This window comes from Scomber japonicus, chromosome 4 (assembly GCF_027409825.1).
Source record: "Scomber japonicus isolate fScoJap1 chromosome 4, fScoJap1.pri, whole genome shotgun sequence".
Classification (NCBI taxonomy): Eukaryota; Metazoa; Chordata; class Actinopteri; order Scombriformes; family Scombridae; genus Scomber; species Scomber japonicus.
The window spans coordinates 12,154,116-12,177,251 of NC_070581.1; the positions used below are offsets into that span (position 1 = coordinate 12,154,116).

General features: G+C 39.2%; 1 protein-coding gene across 1 annotated transcript in view; it reads left to right on the forward strand.

Annotated features, from left to right (window-relative positions):
• mgll (monoglyceride lipase) overlaps positions 1–23,136 on the forward strand; it is a 30,962-nt gene that overhangs the window by 3,131 nt on the left and 4,695 nt on the right. Inside the window, exons 3-4 of the mRNA XM_053317680.1 lie at positions 11,560–11,666; positions 16,555–16,691. Of these exons, the coding sequence (XP_053173655.1) occupies positions 11,560–11,666; positions 16,555–16,691 (244 nt within the window). The remainder of the gene's footprint in view (positions 1–11,559; positions 11,667–16,554; positions 16,692–23,136) is intronic.

Genomic DNA, 23,136 nt, shown 5'->3' on the forward strand with positions numbered 1-23,136 from the left:
GAGGAGGGGGGTAATAATATAGGACACTTTGGCCCTGGTTCAGGCCCCAGTTTATACAAAACCTAATATGTTCAATCCAGGACACACATGTACCACGGAGGGGCTCCTCTGTAGGCTACAGTATGTTTCTGCAGTATGTTTTTCACTGCTACAGTGAAAAAGTAGACTTAACAGCATTTTGTGTGTTTGGTTCTGTTTGCAGAGCAACCAGGGAAACAATAATCAAACAAAGCCACAAACAGAAACCACAACAGAAATGATCTCAGGCCACTTTTTACACAGAGCAGGTCTAGACTGTAATTTTTTTAATTTACAGAGACCCAGCATTCCCCCATAAGCAAATACTTGGTTAAAGAGGCAAGGAAAAACTGCCCTTTAACAGGAAGAAACCTCGAGCAGAAATGGGCTCTAGGTGCTTCTGCTTTTTCTTTCAACGCAACCTTGATTGGTTGGGTTGAGAGAGAAAGAAGGAGGGAGAGAGAGGAGAAGGGGTGTAGAGAGAGCACAGCACGATGCAAGATCCACATAGAAATCTTTAGTAATAATAATATGATCAGTGATAATAATAGTGGGTGTTGGTCAGGATTGCGAGGGCAGTGTGGTTTTTCAGGATGATACAACGCTTGCTATGTCATTTCCTCCTCATAGCCATAAATATTTGCGTTTTTGAGGTTGTTCTCTGATTACATTCTAAACCCCAGCAAACACCATCATAGATCATTTGCAAAATGCCCTGAGATCATGACTCATCAGACATTCTGGTGTGTGACAGAGCTGTCTCCTGGCCAAAAACAAGTCAAACGCAGCATCCAGTCTGTAAAAAAAATGCCACTTCACACGTTTAATAGTAGTGCTCACCACAGTCTCCTGCCAGAGGCCCCTTGCTATGCTCTCTGCCTTTTTAAGTCATGTCCTCCCTGCCCTCGGCACACATGTGGCTGTGGCAGGGTATGAAACAGAACACAGATGTCACACTTTAGACCCGATTACAAACCACATACTTGCATGCTGTGTGAGATGTATGAACACGGAGTTGTGACTGAAACAGAGACCCACAAAACATCTGGAGTCAAAATATGACTGAAGCCACTCACACATACTAAGTCTCGGTAGTGACTCATTAACTGACACGGTGTCTGTGGCTCTGTGGAGTAACTACTCTATAAACCATAGGCCATAGTTTGCAATAACATGTTTATGTGTGTGTGCGTGTGTGTATTCTGTTGTCATCCTTGATTTATTCTGTATTTGTACATGCAGGTGCTTGTATACATGTGTGTAGGTAGATCTGTGTATGGGAGAGGTAAACCTTGAAGTGTTGTTTTTGTGTTAGTAGGTTGGATTGATCGTGTGTGATAGCTCTGCATTTGATCATAACAAACTCTAAAAGTGTTTCCTATCATTCCTGCCAATAGCATCAATAAACCATACACATAAATAGCGAATGTAATACCAGAGCAGCTTTATCCCTCTGCAAAACATGCTTTTGAATGTATAAAAGGCTGAAACACTGGAGGCTTAATATAGCTCCTCATCCCTCTGTGTTGGAACTGTTTTAGAGCTGAGGCTTTGCATGGCTTATATAAGAGCTTTCTGACTGACGGCCAGCCAGTGACCATGCTAAAAATGCGTGCAGGGAGTCTTTGAAACGTTGTGTATTGTGATGTTTATATTGCTCGACCTAAATAGGTTGTAGCTGATATGATATTTATTTATTGGTGCTGCCGATGTCAGATATTTTGTGTATGCTGTTTATTTGAAAATGTGTTTGTATACATACCACTGCAGTTACTCTTTCACAGGACCCACTAGACTAATGACATTCTTTTAGCTGAGCTAGCACCTCCTGAAGTAGCTTTATTGCAGGTTTTATAAGCTGGTGAAACAGAAGAGATTTTGCAAAATCACACCCGCATCTCCATCATATCAGTGGGGGGGCTGAACGAATTGGCTGGTGATTGAACAGCCATTGCTGCGGTGTGAAAAGCAAATAAACTGCATGGAGCTGAAAGCCAATATCAGACCAGTACATCCCAAAACCAATGTATTGGTCTTAATATGTTGTCATCTTTGTGTTACATGACACTCCAGCCTGTTGTCTATCATACAGCCTACAGTTAACCATAGAAAGAAACACACCTCCGTGTTTCAACACAAACTGTCTGATAGTCCCATGTTTCGCAGTAAGAGTTTTCTGTGTTCTGGTTGGATGGAGCCTCCAGACTTACAGCTACCCACTCACTGCAGGAGTCAGATTAGTAATTCAACACAACGTGACACAGCGTGTCAGGACCAAATTCATAAAGTCTCGGGCTTTGCACTGTAGATGCAGCTTAGCCAGAAGCGTATAATAGAAGTATTTAAGTTTAAACATGGTTATTGTCATTGTTAGGAATAGTTATTAGCACTACATCTCTCAAATGCTCTAATTAATGTAAATATTAATTGATTTTTAGGTTGTTTCTGAAAACAGCTTCTATCAAGAGCTTTTATCTTTTTAATTTTGTGATAATGTCACATAGAGCCAGTAGAGTAGAAGCTGCTGCATTGATAAGCTTTGACAATCAAAGCCTCAGAGAAGAGATTTGCAGTTTGGCAGTTTATTCAAACAGCATTCTCGTAGCCACAACCAAAAAGCTTTGCAGTATAGTTATGGATTGAGTGTATGTGATAATGTATCATAACAAAGTGTCTTTGGTTGTAACTGGTTATTGCTGGTTGGTTGTAAGTGACGTGGTCAGTAAGGAAAGTCTGCAACTCTCAATTATGTGTATTTTTTAGAAATCTTTAACAGTCTGGCATATACATTATCATTGCTGCTATTGTCTACTAGTTTCTTCCTCTTCCACTTTTTGTACTTCTACTTCTTCCTCCCCATAACATCAACACCATCGTCACCACCACTTTTGCCATCATTATCAACACCACTAAAGGTTTCATGTGATGTGCTGTATCCATGGTGATTGGCAGCAGTTGGAGAAGGTCTATATTTATTGACTCAACAGTCTTCACCAGTAGGCCAAACAGTTTGTTGCACAAGATGTTTATTCAGTACAAAGCGGAAATTAAGCAGACTGGTTAATGATAAATCCCATGCTGAGCGGATGTAAGAGACACCACCCATGTTCTGTCTGACCTTTATGTAAAAAATGCCAGGGGGGTGGATGACTGTGGTTCATGGTTACTGTGCAGGGAAGTACCATCAGTCAGCTAGTTTGTTTGCTCTGTCAATGACTGGAGATGAAATTTGAATTTGAGTGTTTTTAAATGCTGTAATACGTCAGCTGTCATATTATATGAGACACTACAGTTTCCATGTTTGTTAGTGTTTTTATAGAATGAGCATGAAATTGTTGGCAGAGAAGGAAACTATTTCTGTTGCCTGGTAAATTTTTACTTGCAAGCACAAACTCCTTTATAGAAATCTGCCATATATAGATTGAAGATGTCAAAGATAAAAACCTGTGCAGCAGTAAAACTTGCAAAAATGTGCTCATACATCACCATCTTTATCATAAATATATTCTGGCGGGATGACAATGAGATAAGGGTCAAAGGTCACAGACCCCCCCCCCCCCCCCATTCATCCCCCTTCACTATAACCAGGAAGTAGGTGAAAGGTGCCGGGGGTGGAGGGATGCAGGAGAAGGGCAGCAACAATGATTGACAGAACTAGGGCTTTGAACACGCATGAGGTCCAGAGCACCAGCCATACCTGTGTTTAAATAAATAACATTTGTACACAGCTGACAGTCATAAACACACAGCTTGTGTAAATGGGTCATGCTGTTATCGGTGTATTTGCTGATGGTGTCTGGATGAGTTTTCCTTTCCTGATCGTGCTTCTGCTGTCAGACTATTTAATTTCCCTGCTTCTTGCTGCCACTGTTAGGCTTGTCAGTGGAGGATACTTTGCAATGATAAAAGCTTATAATGGCTCCCTTCATGACTGCCGGAGGGGAAATTTTGGCTGAGTAATGCTGCACATAAAATATTGGGGCCACTTGTATTTCCATAAAATTCATTGAGTAGGTGATTCCAGGTGCCAGCTGTAACCACTTACTGTTAGTTAATATGAAAAAGAGATAAAGAAGGACTGTTTCAGTGTCAGTTTTTAATTTTCATTTGACTGATGCTCGTATTCACAGTGACTTAACGATTCATACATGTATTTAACAATACATTTATATTCCTGCACCAGCAACAGTCTGGAATAAGCTAGGACATGGTTTGTGCAAATGGGAGTGTAAATAATTCTTTATGATTTCCATTAATTAATTAATTAATTTAAAAGAAGGAAAGATAATATGTTCCTGATATACACAATTACTAAAAAGCTTTAGAAGATTAAAAGAGGCCAAAAACACAATAGTTTTCTTGTGTTTGCCAGTAGAAAATTTGAATGTACGTTATTTGCATTCTGTCCACTGAGAAAAGTGAACATTGGGTTCGTGATGACATGTACGTAAATTGAGCCAACACACTGTTCCTTTCAGGTCAGTTTTGCATTGCATGATAAGTAACTATCAGGGAAGTATAAAAACCTGCTTTACATTAATACTTGTTCACATGACTGCTGTCAGAATTACTCCAACATAGAGTTTCCTGTTAAATGTTTCACAACAGATGTCAGATGAGTGTCATCATTTGTTTGGCAAATTATGACACCATAATTGGTACCATAAATTAAATGTCCTTGAGCTGATGTATTTAGACTGCATTTTGCAAAGAAGAAAGAAACATGCTCTTTTGGTGTTTTAGATTAACTGAGTTTCACGGAGACCTTTCACTGGACACTGAACTATTTTCAACACTGTTTCTCATCAGTTAAGCCTTTGTAAGTCACTGGAGGAAACCTTCCTGCTGTGGCTGCCTGCTGCCTGTCTGCCTCCAATTCTCTCCACACAGCAGTTTCTTCTGCCTTTCTCTTGTGGGTTTTTTTCGGCACAGCATAACGCTCTTACACTTTCTTTAACAACTCCCCCATTTCTTGCTTTCTTTTGCCCTACCAGTTTGCTGCACTTCCTCCTTCTATTGGACTACATCTCATTTTCTATGTGTCACTTTGTTCCTGTTTGTCATATCAGAGCCAGAATCAGACTAAATACCAAGTAAGTTTATTGTGTTGGTGTGCAATAGTATTTCATAACAATCAAAAAATAGGTAAGAGAAAAAAAAATGGTCTAAGTGAAACTTAGAATCTTACTGGTTAGAAAATCTGAGGATGTTAAACAGGATTGAAATGTAAATTAAGTGGAATGCAAAGACAATGCAATACATTTTTCATGTCCAATTTCAGGTTACAATGTCACGTACAGTGGCTGTACTTCCACTTCTCTGCTGACTTTTAAATGTCTTAAAAAGTTCCTAAATTTGGCTTTTCAAAAGCCACTGATGTCCCGCTTCCTCTCTCCTCTCTTTCTTCTCTTTCTACTCTTTTCCTTTCATCTTTGCCTCTATATTTCTATACCCCTATAACTGTACATTGACTGAGTCTGCAGCACTTAACATAACTGATGTGGTCTCACACACACATACAAACGTGCACACACAAACTGTAAATCACATATTTTGGGCAGATCTTCAAAGAAAGCTCAGCAATTTGTGGTTCTTTTTTTCCTAAGCGCACTTGTACAGTGATACACGTAAGATTAGAGTATAGACACGCATGCACCCACACACACAACACACACACACACACACACACACACACACACACACACACACACACACACACACTGAAGTTCTGAGCAGTCTAAGTCTATTAATCAGATTAACATGCCAGTGTTCGGTCATTCTGTCTCATCCTGTGACTCTGGCACAATCTGACCACCAGTGTGATTTACAAACTACAGTTTATGTATATTATATTAAACATTGAACATTTAACAGATTTGAATTCAAACAAGTAAACAGTGGAAAGTTTGTTCTGGCTTTGAGTGAACTATTTTTATAACTTTGTACAATTGTTAATGTAACTCTGTGTTAGTGTTTATGTATATCCAGTGAGTCGCACAGTAGTTAATCAGGAGGAACACACAGGTGTTTTCAGTTTTTCAGCCTGGTTAAACTTGGGGTCTGGGGTTGGTATAAGCCTTATTTATAGTAGACATATTTAACTTGACATAGCAGGAAAAGCACAGGTGTTACTAATAACATTAACGATGGTTCTGTTTTAATCAAGTGTCCCAAAGTGAGCCATGACAGCGTGACAGTGAGCCAGCATGCACAACACCAGGACCCTGAAACTGAAGCCGCTAAATGGAATTCAGCCTTCATTCATTTTATAATTCATACCTGTACTTTTCCTGCTGTCATGCTGCCTTTACATGCCAGCAGAGTCGTGATGCTGCGTTCACCAGACACTTCAAGATGTAGGTTGCTGCTTGTTGCTTGGTCAGGGTGTTGCCGAATGCTACATGCTTAGCTATTGTAACGTGTTCCTTCTCAAATACTTACACATTTCTGATGCTGGTATAAAGATAGTGAAGCCATACAACACACATAGTAAGATACGTTAGGTATAACACAATTGTCTCTTTTTTGGTGACTAGACAAACATGTATTTTGAGAATTAAGTAGCTGTATTAGAAAGTTAAAGAAACCATGTAAACATGATTACTGTTTTAAATCTTTTCTAGATGTGAATTCACTCACTGGATGAATAAATATACTACTACTGAGCTCTTAGCTACCAAAATACCATTTCATTTGTTAAATTAGGGTTAACATAGTCACACTTTAGAGGGACTTTAATTGTGGAGACACATGTTTTTTTTCTTTTGGAGAACTAACCCACCTTAGCTTCCATGCTGTTATATCTTTACATTCCACACCATTGTTTTGTTTGTACCTCTGGTGATTATATCTGTCATGCCAGGTTGTTCCTGTGAGCAGTAGCTGAATGCTTAACATTTGGAACCTAATGTAAAATGCAGAGTTTAAGGTGCAGAATTGAAAGCAGTTGGCAGGTTTGTGAGTTCCGAAATAATCTTTGAGTAGCCAGTCAGCATGGCATTAAGGGGGATTAGGGTTTTGGCTTTGTTTTGGGGCTGTGGTTGTTTAGAATAGCTCAGAGCAAAGCCAGAGGGAGAACTAAACTCTCCCTCTTGCTGTCTCTCTCTCTCAGTGTTTTAATAAGGCTGGTCATAAGCCATGTTGTTCAAGCAACTGAAACGGTGTGGGAGACAAGTGGGTCTCTAGTTCCCATGAGAGATGAGAGATAAAGATGGGCATTGGGAGATAATGAGAAAGAGAGATGGAAAGCCTCTTTACTTACTGAAGTTTAAGTGCTTCAGCAAAATGCACAAAATAGTCAATACATTTTTTAACGGAGGATAATCATGCAAGTAATAACAAGTTAGCCTTTGAGGGTAACAGAAGATTAGCTGTGTAGCTGCTCCCACTTCCTCTTTCAATTTTGTTTAAGCAGTATATATCTTATTCTAAAACTAGTACTTTTTTTTTAGCAGATCAACAGAAAATAATTCAAAGCTACTTTGGTAATTGCTCAAAATTTCAGTCATTAGATCTCTGGGTTTTGGACTGTGAGTTGGAAATAAGTCATTTTAAGATGCCACCTTGGCATTTGGAAAAGTATGATGGACATTTTAAAAATGTGTACAGACTAAACAATCGCTTGATCAATCAAAAAAATAGCCCAAAGATTGATCAATAATTAAAATAATCATTAGTTGCAGTCCTGTATACAGCATATGGGCACAATATACAGGCAAAGACACTTTTTCGAAGGTATTTGTTGGGATATTTGTATGTCTTTTACTGCACAAGGCCTCTTTGCCTTCAAATGGAAGCTTGTGTCAGCCTCACTTAACCAGCTCTACAAGACTTGAGTCTAGAAAACATACACTAAGAAACAGTCTGACAGCAAGAAGCCAAGCCAGTCATGGAAGTGAGAAAGTGTTGCAGACGATGATGTCACTCACAAACTCTTTAACCTTTTGAAACTTGTCAGCAATTATTCAAATGAGTTGGTGTTCAAGATACTGCAACAGCATGGTTTGTTTGTAGTCTGAAGCAGCAGACTTCAGTGGAAGGTTTAAAAGACATTTGACATTTTCATATCCGCTGTGTTAAAATGCCTTTTTACGGTGCTGTCTCCAAGGGAGTAGTGCATTTGTCCAATCAAGTAAAGGAAGAGTTCATTGACATCTAAGTAAAGGGGGAAAGTGTCAAAATGTCATAGCCTATTGAAGTAACACTTCATGTCCAAATACCTCTTGAGCCTTACCAGACCATTTTTAGTAAAGTGGAAATAGTGGGCTGGCTTTGCACGGCTGAGCCAACACACTGTTGATGCCTGAATGTTGTCACTGGTCTGTAGATGCCTGTAGCTGAATGAATGCAGACATCTATTAATATGCGAGTTCTGGGTAATTAAGTCCTTGAAACTTTCAAAAAAAATACAGACTTTATATCTCCTACTGGTAGCTGTCACCAGATGTTTTGCATTTGGTGCCATTTTTCTCTAGATGTTTTGGCAAGTCAGACATACTGGCATTTAAAACCAAATTTGAAAAACTGAGCAAGAAGAACGAGAGATTAGCAAAAAGAATAAAGATGGATGGAAAGATAACAAATTACAAATGCCACATTTCAGCTGTGGTTTTCAGCGGAGTGTGCAGCCTGTTGTTCACTGTACAGTCGTCTCTACAATGAACCCAGATTAGCCCCATTAATCTCCTGCTGCCCCTCGGCATGTGTGTTAAAAACTATTATACCCATACAAAGACAGCCATTCACACACACACACACTGTACTGTAGCACACACATGCACATGCATGCACACACACACTTGATCTGAGCCATTGCCAACAAGTGCAGAGGAAGTCTGAGCCTGAGGCGATGGCTTTCTATAAGGAGGAAGAGAGTGAATGAAATCAGAGTAATTCGCTAATGAACCTGGTGAACAGCTACTGTTATTCTGCTCATCCTTAACCCCCCCCCCTCCCTCCCACACCCACCATGCACTCACTTTCTGCCTGTTTCACTCTGTTCTTTTTCTCTGTCGCTGAATACATTGGGGCTAATTGTCTGCTGCTGCTGATTGAATCTCTCATAGGCTTCTCAGCACTGCAGCTACTTAGAGAAAGAACACTGGAGTGTTTCAGAGCTTCTCCGCTGCTTAATATGCACTGATAGAAAAAGCAAAACCTTAAAAAACCTTGCCTCTGAGCTGGTTAAGACTGCATTAATTAGCAAAAGGTACTTCTGTCTGAGTAACTAAGAAGTTAAACTCACATTTTCCATCATACAACCTTAAATGTTTTTACTGTATATGGTCCTGCTAATGCAGGATTTTCTAAAAAAAAACAAAAAAAAAAACAACCCCAAGAACAAAACCAAACAAAAACACGTATAGACTAACCCTAACCCTAATCCATATAAAATGAATCCCTCTCAATCATCAATTATGACCCGCTAGTATTGTGTGGTGGTGTATACATCTGCAGTGGGTGTGTAGCCCTTAGCCAATAACAGTGTGTGGGGTGTGAGGTCGGGACTCGTAGCGTGGCGACCAGGTTACATCACTGTCTACGTCTCTCTGCTTTGCTCTGCTCTCTGTCTCTGTGATATAGGTGTACAGAGCTGCAGGTCTGTGTGTCTGCTGTACCAAGGATGGCTCTAAGCTATACACACACAGAGCAGAGAGACCACAGCGGACAGGATGAAGTTCTGCATTCACACAAAATCCAGCAATGCACCAGCTTTCTGCAGGGTTGTGTGGAAGTGTGGGAATGTTTATTTGTGCTTTAGAACATAGCCATCTTGAAACAATGATCAAATATTGTCTTATTTCTCTGATTCACTCCTTTGTTCCAGTGCTGCTGCTCTCTTCATTCACTCTCTGCCTTGCTAGAGCACCACTGCTCTCATTCCTGTGCTCTCTCTCATTGAGGAGGGGCCAACTGACAAATCCTGCATAGTATACATTTAACCTGGGTTGTCTCCATCATCTTTATCCACTCCTCTGAGACTGAGTGTATTTAATAGGTGAAATTAACAAGGGATTATTCTGTTAGCCTTTACAAAATCTATTTTGTGAAAAAAGACTACTTCTGATACTTGCTGGTTTTAGCTTTGTCTGTGAAATGATAGGAATGTGTGACAAATCAACACCATTTGTTTAGGTGTCTTAAGGTAAAGGCAGACAAAGACTTCATTGTCTGTCTACCAAAGTATCTGGCAATGATAGTAATGTAACCAAATCCGATGATGACTGATCTGTAACAAACATTATATAACATTAAAAAATACGATATGATGAGCTTAAAATATCCATATCTGGTTCATAATGCTGCATAAAGACTGCTTTTACTTTGCCTCGGAGGAGATAGTCAAGTAACTTAAATTTAAACATCTGCAAATATTCAGATGTTTGCAAGTACAAAATTGGTATAGTACGTCTCTGTCAGCAGGGTTGAGTCAAACAAAAATTGGTCCATGAAACACAAAACACAGCTACTCTACATCAGGAAACCCGGCCCCCGAGAAAAAAATGCCATGAAATGAGTTCCGCACCATGCCATTTATCTGAGAAATGAATTCCCAGCACTGCATTGCTGCATAATTTCCTCATCAACAAAATGGTTTCGCCCTTAAACCAGCAGGAAAAGTTGAAGATACTCAATCAGAAGTGTTTATTTCCATGCAGCCCACTTGAGTGAATAGATTATGAATCATTTAAAAAAAAAATCATTTTAATGGAAACTTAACCGCTGCTGTTCTGATGAAATATTTTGTATTTATCTTTGTACTCAGTGTTTTAGATAAACCAAACCATAATTTCCATGAGTCAGAGAATTGAATATTCCATGAAAAGAGAGCAGGAATGTCAGGGGTGTTCTGTGTATTTATGGTCATATTGTGTTTTGCTGGATTCCCTCAATGTCTGTTTTGAGTCGGGTGAGCAGGGATGTGCTGAGGCAGATAGATGGACAGATGGATTATAACTGCTATCTCTGACAACACAGACTGTCTTGCTCTCCTTCCATGCCTTTCTTCTGCCAATCTCCTTTTTTTTCTACCACCCTATCTCTTTATTTCATGTGTCACACATAAGCACACATGCAGTTGAAGAATAGCAGTAATGTACAAATGCTGTATGTTTTACTTGTTGAACATAAATGCACACACAAAACTCCAAAACAGCTGAAACTGCAGACAGTGAGGCATTTTCAGATTATGATCACATTGGATATTCACAAACATTTCTGCTTTAAGCTCCTCTCTCCACCTCCATCTCCCAGCTCCCCTCCGTTTTTTACACGTCCAAACAAAGTCCCTGCACTGAGGGAAAGAGATGTGAAACCAGAATAGTTTGAGAATAGATGAGTCAAGGAAGCACAACATTCCCATGAAGAAAAATGCAAACATTTGCTGTTTGTTTGTTTGTGTGTGTGTGTGTGTGTGTGTGTGTGTGTGTGTGTGTGTGTGTGTGTGTGTGTGTGTGTGTGTGTGTGTCAGTAAAAGACATACAGAGTGAAAGAGTTCAGGTCTAACTTTATAAATGCTTTTGTCTCTTCCTCTCCTCTCAGGGCTCTGGTGTTCATTGCTCATGGGGCCGGGGAGCATTGTGGGCCATACGATGAGATCGCACAGAGACTGAAGGAACTGTCCTTGCTGGTATTTGCACACGACCACGGTGAGTCACAAACGCACTCATGTTACACTACTTTATTTCATGCATACATTTACACCTACTGTTCTGAAGAACACCTACACTTATGTTAATCAGCAGCTCACATACTGAATAGCTTTTGCATATCTTCAAAGAAAACTCATCACTCCCACCTCTCTCTCTGATAACAATCTTCATTAATTGTTGAGTGAACTAAGCGCGTTAGATTGGGCTAGAACATGTCTCTATTGTTCTGCCACACCGTCAAAGAAAATATTTTGTTTGCAATGTGAAACTTCTGGCTCTGTTCCAGTTTCAGTGAAACTCTCTCCTGCTGGTTCTGAGCTCAGAGCAGAGACAAAGCAGCCACACAGTTAGGCTTTCAGCTGATTCTAAAGACCAGGATGAATAACCGTGAGCAGGTTCAGCATCTCTCTCAAGGTCACATTAAGTCAAGTTTAATTGTATAGCTCCAATATACAGTGTCTCAGTTTATCAGTTAATATAATTTACAAAACCTGATCGTGCTTCACTGTTTCCAGTTTTTCTCAGCAATGTGCTTTGAACATAAAATGAGACAGTAAAATGGAAAGTAATAGAAAAAAATGTTGTTAGTAGATAGTAATTAAGTGTTGTTTGTCACCAGAATGACTTTCGAGGTGGGGGGGAAGACATTTTTGTCATGATCAGATGCTATTTGAACCACAACTATCAGAAAAGGGTTATCTGATGTGTGTGATCTTGATCCTCTGATGTATCTCACCTTGTAAGTGGTCACCTAGTTTATTCATTAATGTTACAGTGTTAGCACTGCAATGTGTCTGAAGAATAAAACATGAGATGTTACTTTTGCTGAACAGAGAATTGGATAAAGGTAGAATATGTGTGTAGAGGTGTGTGTGGTTATTGTGCAGGAGTCTGGTGTTGATGTCAGGTGATTTAATGGAGCACTAGAGCAGCACTTTTCAGAGGCTGCAGGTTCATCATCATATCAGTCAGCCCAATGTTGTATTTAGTGTTCTGATTATGATTAGATTTAAAGGTCCATCATCTCAGAGTAGGCTTAGACATTATTGCTGTGACCTTAATACTTGCCTTAGATGTTACCACAAGACCTGAAAGTGGGAAGACTAAGACTCATTGTTCCCCCTGTTCCAGTGCCAGTGGCTCAGAGGCCTCACTCTGTTGTTGCACTGGGCAGTAATGTGACTGTGTAGCAGGAAAAGAACAGACTGTGTTTCTGTAAACTCTTATACACACCAATAAGGAGAGAGAGAGAGAAGATGAGGAGACAAAGAAACAAAGTCTCAACTGCAAATTTGGAAATATTTACAGAGGGAGAGATCTCAATAAAGAGCTAACAGAGCTTGCAGAGAAGAGAGTGAATGATGTTGTGAGGCTGCTCACACAGGAGCAGTTTGTTCAGTGACTCCGAGTAAAATGTCACATTGTTAAATGGAAAATACTGAACTGGAGCGAGTCCCTGTAGATGATAGTTATTCACCACTCTCTCAAATGCACACACACACACACACACATCGCCCTGGGCAGCTTGTAATACACTTCAGTGGGTGAGATCTTTCACTTATTCTTTTTCTATCACACTTTTTTCTGTCTCTCTTATTATAGGACTTTCAGGGCTTTTTCATTTGCACCCTGCACAGACTGGAAGTTTCACCCACACTAGCACACATTGTATTTATTAACCAATCAAAATTAACAACTTCCAAATGTGGCATAGTGGCCAAAAACAAAACTTCCTGCTGATACACACAAATTATATTTTCATTTTGTGGAATCCTGAAAATGTGTGCGGCACTCAGAATTTACACTGATGCATCTCTTTTTCAGTTTCTTTTTTCAGTTTTATTCAAACAAAAATGAGAGTTTATAGAGAAGAACTGATTGTCAACTTGATAAGAGACTTGATGAAAAACAGCTTGTGCTATCACGCAATGAAGAAATATTCATAGTAGGTTATGTGTGAGAGGCAGAGCAGTAGACCTTACCTGCCTAATGCTGTTTGTGAATCTTAAGTAATGTTTGTCTCTTCATCCCATTACAGGAAAATAAAGGAATTGTTACATTTAAGTAGATCAGTGCTTAAAAAGTCTGAGTTTATCAGTCTCAGCAAGTATTATTTTCCACTACAACTCTGACTGAATTAGAGTAGCTTCACCAAGAGGTCATCACAAGGAAAATGTTCATTTTTGTTTGAGTTTATTTATACCATCACTTTTTGTACAGGCACTCAATTTGCTGTAATATTACAAAAATACCATATGAACACATGAGACAGACTCCTGTGGCAGTGACTCCACAGGTCTGAAGTGGGTGTGTTGCAGATCTTGTCAAGATTCACAGAAACATCCATTTATTGCTGGAACAGTCAGTTACTGTAATTAATGTCAGTAAATTCATCAACAGTTTGATAATGAGACATTTATTAAACAAAAATGCCAAACACACGAATATCTTTGGGGGTTTTGGACTGTTCTTCAGACAAAAAGTTGAAAGTTGAAGATGTCATTGTGGGCTTGAGGAAATTGCAATGTGGATTTTATCACAATTTTCTGTTAAACAATCAATCAATCAAAACATTATGTAGAGAGTAATCAATCATGGAAATAATTTCTGCCCAACTATAATTCTTCACCATCACTTCAGCACCCCAAAAACTCACCTTCAGATTTTCTTAGATCTTATACTACACTGTTCTGATAGTAATTTATCATGTACCTTCTTCTATTTGCTGTCACTCACATGCAATTTAATGTCATGGTCCACCTGTATGTGGATAGATAGATTTTTATTGTCATTGCATATAAAAACACAACGAAAGTCAGCATAAAAGGTTAAAGTCATAAATAATGCACACATAAGTAACACAATAACAAATAAATAAAAGTAATAAGAATAATGATAATGTTCAGGTAATTTGCACTTGTCCATCTACTGTAACTCTAGCACTTGTACTGTTCATCAGGTGAGCTGTTATAACCCCCCCGCTGCAGGTCTTTTTTCTCCACTGGTACACAGATGGAGTACCAGGCTGTGCACCCATAAGTTAGTACACTTTCAATGGTACAGTTGTAAAAGTTAATGAGCAGCTTCTGCAGAAGTCTGTTGCGCTTCAGCGTCCTCAGGTGGAACAGACGCTTCTGGGCCTTCTTGATCAGGTGTGAGGTGTTAAGGCTCCAGGTGTCTTCAGAAATATGGACTCCTGGAAATGTGAAGCTGGAGACTCTGTCAACTTTCTCCCCGTCAATGCACAGCTCAGTATGAAGTGTGTATTGTATTGAGGTTGAGGTAATTTTCCTTACACCAGGCAGACAGTGTCCGGACCTCCTCCCTGTACACTTTAATATCACCCACAATCCGTCTTAATCCTGTAGCACAAAAGAGGAGTCTCCTGGGTTTTCAACATTTAAACATTGATAGTCTTTGCATGTTTACTGTCAGCTTTGTAATCATTAACCCTAAAAATAAAATTATCCAATGAACTAGATAGAAAAAATTAAGTCAGGGCTGGTTTTCACATGCTGCAGCTCTTCAAAACACACAGCAGAAGATCTGTGTTCTGCTCGTGTGGGTGTGTATGTGTGTGTGAGAGAATAACAAAAATTGTGCATTCAGTGGAGTGTGAGGTCATTAAATTGACATGGTGAGGAAATAGCATGCATCGATCTGAAGTTTGCAGTGCTCCATCACTCACTGCTACTATGATTGGACATTGATCTCCACTCTCTGATCATCACGTCACTATTGACGAGCAGAAAAAAAACATATTGGATGAAGATATTCTCATATATACACATACTATATATTCATAAATACACACACACACACACACACACACACAGCGAGATGAGGGTGTGAGCTGCAGTTGTCGCGAATGTTTAGGAGCACACTGGTGTTATTGGTTCAATGGTCGCCATGGCAACCCGCCTCACCTCTCAGCCACTGCTGCAGAGAGCTTGTGGAGAACACTCAAACACACACACACACAATATATGTACGCATACACACATACATACTTTTCTCCTCTTATTCTGTCAATCAGATTTATTTCCCAATTTTTCCTTCTGGCTAAACTTTGCTTTCTCATTTTCTTTCTTTTTCTCCCCCTCCTTCTTCTTCTTGTCATCCTATTCTCATCCTTTCTCCTGTTGTGGTCCTCCATCCCTCTCTTCTTCCTCGTGCCAGGCTCATCCAGGCTTATCTCCCTCCTTTCTTCTCAGTTTTCTCACCAAAGACTTACCTGCCTATTTTCCCTCCTTCTCATTGGTGTATCTTTATTGATTCTTCAGTCTCCTCTTTCCCTTCTCTCTCTTCTCACCCCCTTCACATTTCTCCTTATTATCCCTCACCACTCTGCTACTTCATCCCCTCCAGTTTTTCCTTTTAGTCATGCTCATCACTTTCACTGTGTGTCTACTCATCCCCTCTTTGAGCTCTTACCTTTTTTCTCTCTTTGGATAAAAAATAAAGGATGAATCTGTTTGTATAGAACATTTGAAAATCATTTCCACTGGGAGACAAATGAATAGTTAATTCCCTTTTATACTTCAGGCAGAGCAGCAAAAAAGAAAACAAAGACATAAAAATGTTTTTTGTAATACAGCCAAATATTGTAAAACAATATCCATCAGGAGCTCAGCTTTAAGAAAACTTGTTTGTGTCTACGTTGTTTTTCTGTTGTGTATCACAGCTATGTTTCTTTCTTCTTACTGTTTTGGGTGTTATATTTGTTAGTGTAGAGGCTGCAAAGAAAGTACACCTTGTGAAAAAGAAGTGATCCATTTTTCACTCGAGGGTTGGAGTAGATAGGAGAGCTAACTTGGCAGAGAATGGTTTTATTGTTTTCTTCACACCGCTCCTCTTCCTCTTCTTCCCTTTTTTGCATCAACAGTTGGCCATGGTCAGAGTGAAGGAGACAGGATGAACATCAAGGACTTTCAGGTTTACATCAGAGACTCCTTGCAGCACATTGACCTGATGAAGTCCCGCCACCCTGACCTGCCTGTCTTCGTCGTGGGTCATTCAATGGTAGGACCATAATCTGTTTCAGCTCCTAGAGTAATCCACACAGTATTTTTGTTAATATTGACTGAAATACTGTTTTAATCATAAAACTGTATTTCAAATTATAGCTCTGAAGGTAGTGACACTCTATATTTGTTTGTCGGAAATTACACAATGTGCTCCTAGTGCAATGTGCTTGACACACTGAGCGAGACAGTTGCATCACTTTAAAGGGCACATGAATGAAAAAAAAAACTACAATGTAACATTCAAATAAAAGCTATGGCACACACTCCTTTTTTAGTGTGATGCTTTCAAGTGGTTTTATGTCCCATAACAGTTCGCCATGAAAAACCTGAATGCCATGAAAAACCTTAATGCCAACATGAACACATTACTCCTGAATGATGAAAAAATTCCACTTCTTATCTGCAGGAAAACATTTTCGGAGAGTTTGCTCTTGCTTCCCTTTCACACAGTGACACACATTCTCCACAGCTTGCTGCTGCAGCTGCTGCTGGTGACTGAAAACCTCCAACAGAGCAGTTTCAGGTTCAGTGACCTGTTCAAGGCCAATGAATGTCTGTGTTGGGAGTGTGCTTGCTTTGCCCTTCCAGTCCAGAAATCAGATCACTGACCTTCTGTGCCAATGACTGTGCCCTGTTATTCACCTTTGCAATCCATTTCTTTAATTTCTTAAGGAGAAGATAGTCATGTCATTAAAAGTCCATCTAAATGTTAGCTTTCCCACAAGTATTAAAATATGATGAGTGCAGCAGTTAGTGTTCTTTCTGCTTTTTATTTATCCTTGAGATTATTAATTATTTCCATTTACCGTATTTACTGTGGTATTGACTGTATGTGATATTTAGTGTGCAGCACACTGCTTTGTACAGTAGACTAGTATTTAACATAGTATGCAAAACAATTTGAATATTTTATGAATGATTAAATAAGTAAGTGTTCATGAGCTAAATTGTAAAAAAAATGATCCTAATAAAACAACCCTTTTGGAAGTTAAATTCAGTGCAGTTTTAAATTGGGTTTTGTGAAACCTTGGGACACACATTGACAGAAATTAAATCACGCCTGACCACAAAAAGCTTCAGGGGCAGCACAGGAACTATTTTAAGTGATCAGTTTATTCAGTTTCTCACAGAGCTGCATTCATCACTACAGCCTCTCACTGTTGTGCTCTGTGACCCACTAACTCTCAGTACTGTTAACACAACACAAAGAGTAGTGTAGTGATTAGTTATATAATGAATGATTAGTCAGTGTTTGTAGGTCGAGTCCATTTGTACTCACTTGAACTTGTTTCTGCTGGATGAACATGGTGTTCTCTGCAGGTATGTTCATGTAGGACTCACAAATGTTTTTTCATGCATGCAGATCCAGAGTGTAGCATGTTGTGTCATATAAGATAGAAACTGACCAAACATGAAACAAACAATGAGTGTCAGAACAGGCTGCAGTCAGCATCACCTGTGTAAGTCAAACACAGTTCAGATCGAACACAAACATGCAGTTTTTAATCTTTAGAACAGAGAGGAGGAATGCAAATTCATCAACTGAACTGTTTTTCCATGTGAAGTCTGCACTCTTGTTATCTCGCAGCACAGCAGTGATTTATTGGGCGTGTTGGATTCATCAGAAAAAAGGGTTGTACAGCAGATATGAAGAGCTTTGTGGAAAAATGAGATACACACATAGACACACTGAGTATTTTTTATAAATAAATTATGAGTCGACATTTTTACAGACTGAATCCTCTAGAGACTGTGTTTAACTTCAAGGTAACCTTTATTAGAACTTTCTATTATGGCATACTTTATAAAATGGATTTAATATTGTAAATAAATAATTAATTCATGCTTTGTAGCTTATTAATAAACCATTAATAACTTAATGAATTAATAACTTTATTAATGCCTAGTATATGTCCTCCTTCAGTATAACACTAGCTTTGTGTTTATCAGGGAGCCTCTTCCATGCAGAGCATCTTAACAGCTGACCTCATAAAAAGACCAGTCAAATAAAAAGCATTTGCCTCCACAAACAAACTTCCTTATAAAATACATGAAAGTTACCAAAACTGAAACTGTTCTAATCTACTGAGCTCCACCATTTTACTGAAGATCTGATGGATTATTGTCATGGGAGAAACATTTTTCAACGACTTACTAACACTTATATTTTCAGACCTAATGGCCCTGAGAAACCCATTTCATTTAATAAATGACTGTGTCATCATATGTAACTGTAGAACTGATGACATATTATAAAGTGAGAAAACCACGGGTGCTTATTATTGGATACATCACATTGTTTAATGGTTTGTGAAAAGACGCTACATTTGAGGCTGTTTACCATCATGATTAAACACTTTTTTTTTCTCAGCCACTGGCTTTAACCAAATATTATTTCATATGAAGAGAGTGAAGCTTTTTGGCTGAGTGTTTTACATTAACAGATTCCCCTTGTTCATGAGGTCATATTCAGTGCCATCAGTTGGGCTTTTCAGTGCTTTAAACAACACTCCATTTAATTCATGAGTCTGTTTTTGCAAACCTTTTATGTCTCATGATTTAACGTGCAACAGCACTGTATATTTATATAAAGCATGAGAGTTCAAAACAATCCAAGACGTAAATAGTGCTGTGTAAATTAAACTGTGAGATCAAGACTGAATGCGTGTTTACTCCTCAGAGACTGTAAATATGATAGCAGAGTTGGAGCAAGTCAAACTGGCACTTCCTTCCCTTCCTCATTTCCCTCCATCTTCTTCTTATTCCCTCTTCCCTCATTTCTATTTTTTTCTGTCCATTCCTCCTGTGTCACTTCATCACATACTTTTACTTCCATCATCTGTTTTCATTTCCAGTCATCTCTTTTTCTTCACTCTTCTTTCTTCGATTTGTTTCACATAAAAACATTTTTTTAAAGTCTTCCTTTTGTCTCATTTCGTCCTAGTTACTCTGAGCATTTCCTGTCGTTTCTAATTCATTTGATTTCCTTTCCTGTCCTCGCCTTTCCTTCGAAATAAATAAACACCAGACCTGGAGTTTGAGCTCTGTTGCTATGTTTTTGCAGGCTTCATTTCCCAGTTTCCCAGTGTTGTGACTCCTCATCCTGTTTCTATAAGCCTGTTCCTCTGCTTCTCCGTTTGTATAAATCTCTTTTTAACGGGACCGGGGTGACGCAAAAACTACAAAACAATGGAAGCCACCTGTGGATTCTACAGTATGTGCAGACATGCTGCTCCAATGATAACATCCTGAGCAGTGACATAAAGAAAGATTAGATAATCCTAACCCTAACCCTAACCCTCTCCTCATACATCACCTGCACCACTGCTATGAGTCAGTTTGACCACATTTAAAAAAGATTAGTTGATTATTTCTCTCTCTCTGCTAATTAGCCAATTAACAAATATTAGCAAAACATGCTAAGAAAGATACAATACATAGTAAACATTATAACTGCTAAACATTAGCATGGTCATCGTGATGATTATAACATGCTCAGGTCAGCTCAAAGCACTGCTGAGCCTCACAGAGCCACAAGGATGACTGTTCACGCTTCATCATTTTCTACTTGTATTAAGTGAATAATTATATAAGAGGTATAATTTAGAAAGCACTGCAGGCTGATGTGGAATGTTTAAGTGGTAATTTCAAGATTCAAAAAAAGTCACGGTTCTCACAAAACACTCAAACATGGCCATAATTTGAATTGAAAAAATACATGACATAATCTGCATTTCTGTATCAGATACACCACACTGACTGCCATTGATCTGATGCAAACCATTTTACAGTGTTTGCATCAGATCATGGGAGTGCTGACAAATGCCCTCAGCTCCGGCTTCTTCCTACTCTTCCTCCTTCCTCATCAGTATCTCTGGCCGAGACTCATTTGTCTCATTTCCTTTATGCCAGCTTTTTATGTAACGACTTGTCACTGTTCAGAGCCTTCAGTCTATTTATTTAGCTTTTCAACCCTCCACCCCCTTCTCTTTCCATTGCTCATTTAGTTTCTTCTTATGCTAAACCACATTTCATTGTAACCCCTTCAGCCTCCACACACTCACCTCTGTATCTATGCATACTTTCCTACATTTTACTGAATAGTTTAATCTTGCTTAATACTATGGGGAAATTTGAACCAAAATCAATGAAATTCCGGATTACTTATTAATTAAAGGATTTCCTGCTGCAGTCTGGCAAGGATTATTTGTCTCATCTCCTGAGCATTTCCATAAGGCCTCACTCAATTTTTGACTGGAGAAGTTTTGCTACCAGTCTGTTGAACAGCACCACCTTAATTTACTCCAACCCTAACCCTAACCCTAACCCAAGTCTATGTAATGTCCATGTTTTAACTGCTTAGTCCATATTTGCTACTTAGGCCATGTGATTTCATTATCGTGGCTGTACTCTATATCCTATATAATGTTAGTATGTTATATATCCTATATAATGTTAGCCCCTCAGGCAGTTTTTGACAGTTCAAGTTCAGCAACTTTCAGTGGACTGACAACACACAATACCAGTATTCATCCTCTCAGTTCTCAGTTCAGAGAGACAGTGTAAGGAGGCCCCTAATCAGATGCTTAAATAGCTTCTCTGTCCCAGTCCTCTCTCTCTCTCTCTCTCTCTCTCTCTCTCTCTCTCTATCTATCTCGGAGACTCTCTCTCTTTTCTCCCCTATTCACTCTTTTCTCTCTCTATCAGTGGAGCCCACTGGACGAAATGTGTGTGTGTGTGTAACCTAGAATGTGCTTTTGAAACAAATTATAGTCAGTCATCTTGTTATATTTAACCAGAATCAAATACATATGACTGATTATCCTGTTTGGGCAGCAACAAGAAATTCCACTATTTATCACGTGTATGTGGTGTGTGTGATATTTCAGTGTGAGCTTGTTTTTGAGTATGCGCTGGAATGTGCCTGAGCAGAAAATTGAGCTAGTGAGCCTTTTTCTTGAACCCTGTGTTTGTGTATGTGGGGCCATATGCATGCAAGCAGCAGTGTGCGAGTGCATGCTTATGTGTTTGGAAAGTGAGATTTTCTGGTGGGAAATGTTTTGTCTTTCTCTACTTAGTGCCTCTTTTCATGAAATCAGCCTGTCATTGGCCGCAGCCTGATGAATATTCACACAAGTAACAAAGAGCACTCACACAAACAAAGTTGAAGCCAATTAGTCTCCAGAAAGAGAGAGGGACAGATTCACCCATGCAGAATCACTGTGCTTGTGTGCGTGTGTGTGTGTGCGTGTGTTTGTGTGTGTGTGTGTGTGTGTGTGTGTGTGTGTGTGAGTGTGAGTGTGCACCTGCAAAGACACTTGCACTTGTAGCATACAAGCAGAGAAACCACACCGAAGTCGACTATGACTAATTGATTTGAGCCTTGGCCGTCACAGAGCTTTTAATGATCATGGCCCTACATCAGGGAATTTAAATCACAATCCAAAAATGTCAGCATGGGTGTGAAGGTGTGGCTTTGCGCTTCTGTTCGCTGTAGCTACAGACTGCACATTGTGCCCTGAGGGCCGTGGGTTCACGTTCACATTTCTCTCCCATTCCTTGCAGGGCAGCAGCAACAAAGGAGCAGGGTGGAAACTCAAGCCTGTCTAAACAAAAGATGGATTGTTTTATGTTCATCTTGACCTCTGAGTAGTTTTCCCACTCCTTGCATCAGAACCTCTCACCTACTTTGCTAAGACACTCCCTGTCTTCTGTTACAGGCTGAAGAAGTAGCTCATATCATCTTTCTCTAATTCAATCAGGTCCTTTCTTCCATGTTTTACTATTCAAGTGTCTTAAATGTGCTTTGTTTTTGTTTTTTTAATTTCTTTTCTTGGCACTTCTCCATGTTCATTCTGGATCACTGGAAAATAGTATTTCTCACCACTGATTGCTCTTACCTTTGAAGACCTAGGAAGTGTAATAATGTAATAATGTAAGTCTAAGAAACAATAATATAACGTTGTTGTATGAGGTGGTTAACTGAGAAGTCGCCTGCAGTTTAGTTGCAATAACACCAAACTTAACTATTTACAACACTGTTACATGACAGTGAACTGACCTGTCCTGTGACCTCTCTGACATCAGGTCACATGACAGTTGGTACCACCAGGACCAGCTGATACTTACTATGGTCAGGTGACAACATTGAGAACAATAGACATGGACTCTGTGGATTAACACTACACATAAATCTTAGGTTTTGCATATATATTAAATGAGTTACAATGGCATTAAACAGGAGGTACTGTTTTCTTTAGCCTGCTGTGGAAACTTTATATGAAATGTTTGCACAAACATTATGCAAATTACATAAAAAGTTGTATAATGTCAGCCTTGAGTGCTTCACACTGCACCATACTGTGTGTTCAATAGCTTTAAACCTAGAAGCATGCATGATTTATTCAAGCTCATTCACAAAATACATTTCCTGTGTGTGC